The 6,505-nt window shown below is 28.9% G+C and overlaps 1 protein-coding gene across 1 annotated transcript; it reads left to right on the top strand.

The window, feature by feature from the left end:
- Nucleotides 1-1,524: 1,524 nt before the first annotated feature.
- LOC112460433 (leukotriene A-4 hydrolase-like) lies at nt 1,525-6,505 on the top strand. The gene is made up of 7 exons (XM_025025094.1): nt 1,525-1,628; nt 1,700-1,768; nt 4,910-5,070; nt 5,169-5,280; nt 5,357-5,425; nt 5,712-5,991; nt 6,131-6,505. The coding sequence occupies exons 3-7, from the start codon at nt 5,060-5,062 to the stop codon at nt 6,433-6,435; spliced, it is 777 nt and encodes a 258-aa protein (XP_024880862.1). The 5' UTR covers nt 1,525-1,628; nt 1,700-1,768; nt 4,910-5,059; the 3' UTR covers nt 6,436-6,505.

The raw sequence follows: 6,505 nt of genomic DNA, 5'->3' as shown, positions 1-6,505 counted from the left end.
TCTTCTTTATATCCTCCTCTGATTCCGTCAGCACTGCGCGCCAGATCGTCTGCGTACGCCAGTGTGTATATTTTTATCCTGCCAATTACTACTTCTCCAGCTTGCCTTTTCTTCAAAAACTCCTCCACATCTGCTAAAAATATTATAAAAAACAGTGAGCTCAGGGAGCAGCCTTAGATGTCCTCTCTCTGTCCAGAATCTTTCTGTTACCTTGTTTTTTAAAATCACCCTGCTTGTTGTCTCCTTATACATGTATGTTCTCTATTCTACCTACTAATTCTTCATTGATTCCGTATTCTTTCATGCTTTTCCATAACAACTCTCTATCCACCTTATCAAATGCCGCTTTTACGTCTGCAAAAAATACATACAATTTCCCCTTCCTCCTTGCTAACACCTTCTCTGCTGCTGTCTTCAGTGCGTACATGTTGTCTATACAACCTCTTCTTTTCCTAAGCTCCTTCATCTTCTAGCATTTTGGTGCTTTTATTCCATTTTTTTTTGCGATTGTCTATCCATATTTTTTGGTATCCTATCGTTGCTTTCCTTCCTTTCTCCCTCTCCTCCTTCACTATGCTCCATAACTGTTTTTGTATTTGTCTCTTTTTTACCGTTAGATCATCGTCTATATATATCTTTCTTTTTCTTCCTGTCTCCTTCCTCTTCGCCATTACTTCTTTATTAGGTTATTCTATCATACTTTGAATTAATTGACAACATTCTGTGCATCTTCTTAAATGTATAAATATACGATGTAAAGTTAGAATTAAATCGCGGTAGTTTATATCGTAAAGAATTTGGTGATAGAATATGTAAAAATGTTTCCTCAGTTCTGAAACAATCAGCGTTATCATATAAACGTACTTCCTCCATAACTTTTGAGCTTAAAAATCTATAAAATGTTTTCATATTCAAATAATACTACACGCAATTGCGATTTAATGATTTTAATTACACTATACCATTTTTTGTCATATACTTCTGCATTTGTATATTAATATTTATTGTTTATATATTTATTAATTTCTGTATTTTTTTTATTATTAGAAGATGCACGTGTAATCGATACTTATTTAGAATTATATGTGAACTTTAATCAGAAGGTTCTTCATGGAAAAGCGATTTATATATACAAGCGACTATAGAAAGACAATTATTTTCAGTTCAGGCAGTAGTAAGTAAAAATCTTCTTTAATCTTCTTTAATATTGCGCAAAAATTTTGATTTGTTATTAAAATGTACTATTGAACAATTAGTTCTTAGATAACTACGAACTTGATATAATTAATGTAACAAATTATCCTGATGTCGAGTTAAGTTTATATTATACAGTTATAAATTCTTCTGACTTTGGAAGTTTTTTTTAATCATTGATTTACTACAAGTTGATATTGGTAATGTTAGTACCGATCCTTTTTATTATAAACCTATATAGGTAATTATAAAACCTTTTTAGAAAAATATAATTACTAATATTTATTGATGTAAGAATTGAATATGCCCATAATACTTTCAGATGTGAAATCCAAATTGAATATATAACAAGTATAAATTCTCCTGCATTATATTGGCTAACATCCGAGCAAACTGCTGATGGTTTATATCTTTTTCTATTGTCAAACAATAAGGTAAACTGACTAAATACTGATATTTTTTTTATATCTATAAACATATAGATTATATAAAAATCTGCTTTCAGCAAATATACGCTGGATCATGGTTTCCATGCCAGGACACCCCATCTGTCAAATTTAAATACACTGCTAAGGTAAGAATTTAAACGCAGGGAGTATTGTATTCTGCATTTATTTATTTACAAGAAAACAATGACGTTTAATTGATCATTATTAGTATTATCGATAAAGTAATAAAAATTTGCGAAGAAGGAGAATGCGTTAGTGGAAAAGAATTAAATGTTTTCAAGCATAAATGTCACTATTTTTTTATGAACAATTTTAATTATACTAAAATACAATATTTTTAAAATTCGTGGAAGGAAACGGGTTAATTAAGAGCCGATAATTGTTTTATGAATGTCACCAGTATTTTTTAAGTTGAACTGTATTATTTTTTGTATGTAACTCTGTTCGTTTAGCTATTCTGCACGTAGAGGTTTAAATAATTACTACAAAAATTACAGTATATTTTGTATTGCATTTTAATAGACTTTGATATATGACGTGTTAATAAATAAATATATTGTAAAATTTTAAGTTTTAGATTTTAATATTATTAAACTATTTATTGTTATTTCAATTATTTTTATATTGCCATATATTAGAGGATTTACATAAACCGCTATGGAAAGCAGTTATCATTGCGTAGTGCAATCGTATATTTCGACAGTTTGCGTTCACAAACGACATATTATAAAGAAAGGAAAGAAATTTTTTTCTTTGCATGAAAAAGATTTTTCCTAACGCGAGCGTGAAATGGGCCGCTTTTCGCGCTTGTTTTGAGTGAGCAAAACGATCCATTTCGCAATGATGACGTAAGCGTTGAAATATGGAGCCATTTCTTAACTAGTGGAGAAATGAAATTGTAAAACAAGCGCGAAAAGCGGCCTGTTTCACGCTCTTGTTAGGAAAAATAGTATGAACAACTCGTGGGAAGAGTGGTCGAGCCCAAATGAGTGTGATGGTCGCACTCTGCTCGCTTCGCTTGTGCGACCAACTTCACACTCATTCAGAATCGACCACTTTTTCTACTAGTTGTACAATATACTATTGTTTATGAGGATTTTCAAGAAAAATGTGGTATTTTTCATTGTTGGCACAGGTATGATAAACAAAGTGCGGAGTTTGCTTTTAACATCAGTTTATTAAATTAAATAAGTGATAAATACCGGAAGATACGTATACGATTACAATACAGAATTAGTGTGCGACTAACAAGTATTACTACAGAGGCTGAAAACGACTGACTGCTATATCGATCACTCAGAATGATAAACGATGAAAAAATCGATAGACTGACTGCACGCTTGGCGTAATCTACGGGGGTTCTATTGCTCGATAACTTATGTATACCACTATGTTATAAATATCCATTTAAGCAGCATTGCAAAATACGGTAAATACGCTTCAGTTTTAGCTAAAATAGCACTTGGATTTGCCAGTGTTGGTTCTCGCATAACAACTGTAGGATGTTTTTAAAAATCGAGAAAGAATTGCTATGTGTCCTTTACCTATTATTAATTCAAGATAATTACATAACAAATAATACATGTATAATAATATAACGCTACATAAATGACACAGAGTGACGTTAAAAGATGACATAATGACGCCTAGTTTGATCTATTAAACGTCATTAACTGTCATTTTATCATAATTCTGATATCTGGATATATGAAACCAAGAATAAATAAAATTCGAATGAGCTTTGACACGATATAATTATGTAGCGATTACAAAATTACATTTTTATAAAGTAGCAATCATGTTATATTTTTATATACAATTTATGTTACATTTTAGTAATTGTTACCTACAACAACTTTATTTGTCATAAGGAAAAAATATTTAATAGAAAAATTTTTCGCATTTTGTCTAAAATATTAATGTCACCTATACTCTATTATAAAAGGAACTATAATAATAAAATCGCATAATTTCTCTTATATAATTTTGTTTCCTTATCTATTATCTATGCGTACCAAAATATGTGTATGTGACAATAAGATTTAAAGTATAAAATTTGTTTAAATCTATTAATACAGAAAAATGACAATTAAAACCCTGAAAATTAAAACGTATATTTATATAATTATAAATTGTTTATCAAAATATACGGTAAATAGATACGATATAATTAAAAATATAATGCTAAAAATAATACATATATATTTATTCAAATTTGCATGTATTTATAGAAAGAAGCTGGAAAATATGTACATTTAATTTGCATGTCTTAATATTATTAATATTATATACAATATCGTTAATTATGCATTGATATATTATAGTATATTGTTATATAAGAATGGTATAAATTGCACGCCTCTTAATTAAAACGTAAAATCCTTATTATGTGTGCTGGTTTTAACTAGTTTAACGTATATTTAACCGTTTATGCGCTACATGAAAGTCACGACGCGGTGACGCTTTAAATACCCTAACAAGCAAACTAATATGTTGTTAAACACTGAATGATACGTAAGTGGGAGATAGACTACAGTAGGAAATAAGGTAGTAGGATATTAGATACAGAGGAAAAAGAGCGAGCAATAAGCTGTGTTCTTGAAACAAATTTGATGGTATTAAGTTGTATTGCCGATAAGTACTCATTTGGAGAAATTCACACAAATTTTCAAATGGCTTTGTCACCTGAAAATCTGCATTCTTATGCGAGACCAGGTATGTTAATTACTTACGTAAGTACAATATTAAACATTTTTACATTTATTTACGTTATATTTTCTCAAGAAAATAAAATACGGATTACGGATATCGGCTAATTGAAAATTTATCAGCATGTTTAAAAAGCGACTCTGTCGCTCGTTTTAAATTATGTCATTGTTTCACTGTAGCAAGTTTCTTTTTATGTCAAGCATATTTTAACAAACTTGCAGTTTTTCTACTAAAAAGCATCCTACAACCGGTTCTAATATTATATGTTTAATTAAAATGTATTATTTCTTGTCACGTACTAATAATTATTATTTATATATAACATAGTTAAATATTTAAATATATTTTAATTTCTGTAAACTGTTATTTATTAGAGCTCGCTGTTGTGACTGATACTCGCTTGGAATTATTCGTGGATTTTAAGCATAACGTTCTAAGAGGCAAGGCCATAATAACAGTAAACAAAAATACAATGTGTGATGAAGTAGTAAGTGAACTTTAATGTTTAATTTAGGTATATTTTATTATAATATTGATATATAATATCAAGCAATTAGGTTTTAGATACCTACGGACTTAAAATATCAAGCGTCACGGAACTTTATACTGAAACAGAATTCGTATATAAAATTGGACATCATTGTAACAAGTTTGGCAGTAAATTTACAATTAAGTTACCAATATTTTATACAGATGGTATAAAAAGAATGGATAATGTGTAAGTATAAAATATTTTTGTCAAATATATGGATTTGTGAAATTATCGGTCCAAATATTAAATATATGCATATGTATACGTCAATATCGTATTTTTAGATATAAAATACAGATTGAATATGAAACAAGTCCAAATTCTCCTGCATTGTATTGGCTAAAACCTGATCAAACTTCCGATGGTACACATCCTCTCTTAATATCCAACAGCAAGGTAAATTATATAAAAATAATAAATTTCTTCTAACTATGTACTAACGTATATTGTACTTGAAATTCAACATTTTCAGTTTACATATGCCAGAGCTATATTTCCCTGCCAGGACATACAGTCACACAAAGTTTCATTCGTTTTGGAGGTAAGGCTTTAAATATAATAGTATTTATTTTTTATTTATTTGTGTGTGTAAGCACAGTGATATTGAATTGATTGATACTGATATATTATTAAGAAGAGTAATATACCGTAAAAAAGATATAATGTTATTGAAGAAAGTATGAACATATATATATATATATATATATATATATATGTATAGAATTGAAATTGTAATTTTATTCTTATATTTACTGATGCTTCAACTATTTATAGAACGGTTTTCCTATTTAATTTTTATTGACGTTTACTTTACTTACATGTTTAAGATTTCTGTACCAAAACTGGGTTTCAACGTTATCATGGCTGGGCATAAAAGAGAAGTATTTGATAAAGGAAACAAACTTACGTACAAATTTACTTCAACGCCAAACATACCATATGCGATATCTATTATAGTAGGTTCACTAGAAGAGAAAAAAATACGACATCATAATACAGTATGCAACTTGTGGACTGAGAAGAAATATATTCAGCAGAGTGAAATGACTCTTAATATAATTATAGACACGATGTTTTACGTCGAAGAAAAGCTGTATGGTTTCGTGGGTAATATATCAACCCAATTTGTCGTTTCAATTTATATGTATAAAAATTTTTATTTTATATAAAATTTTATTTTATATAGAATTGTAGATCTTGTTCCTTTTATTATTATCTCATTATTAATGTATTTATAAAATTGTAGGTCAACTTAATGTATGTGTGCTTCCACCAAATATCCCGGAGTTCGATATGCAATGTCCTCTCATGACACTTGTGTCGTCAAATTTATTTGGCGGCGGACATTATATGATCCATACAATTATTCAAAACATCGTTGAGAGCTGGATTGGAAGAATAGTCGTGATTGCAAATTTCCAACACTTGTGGTTGATTAAAAGTTTAAGTACATTCATTTATAGGGATTTTATAAAATATTTCAATATAGAAATGCAAGAATTTCTAGAAAAGAAAGGCATGAACAATCTAATAAATATGGTAAATTATTAAATTTGTTTAGATAGAATCAAAAAAAGAAATACATTCATTGATAATATTATTTTTCACTTCGTACGTGCGC

Source organism: Temnothorax curvispinosus, unplaced genomic scaffold (genome assembly GCF_003070985.1).
Source record: "Temnothorax curvispinosus isolate PA1 unplaced genomic scaffold, ASM307098v1 QBEX01010539.1, whole genome shotgun sequence".
NCBI classification, from domain to species: Eukaryota; Metazoa; Arthropoda; class Insecta; order Hymenoptera; family Formicidae; genus Temnothorax; species Temnothorax curvispinosus.
This window is presented reverse-complemented; position numbering and strand designations above follow the sequence as displayed.

What these genes read in the sequence shown, in the direction of transcription:
- LOC112460433 (XM_025025094.1), top strand. An exon ending in TCTTAATATCCAACAGCAAG is followed by an intron (nt 5,281 to 5,356) that starts GTAAATTATATA and finishes CAACATTTTCAG; the next exon opens with TTTACATATGCCAGAGCTAT. An exon ending in AAGTTTCATTCGTTTTGGAG is followed by an intron (nt 5,426 to 5,711) that starts GTAAGGCTTTAA and finishes TACATGTTTAAG; the next exon opens with ATTTCTGTACCAAAACTGGG.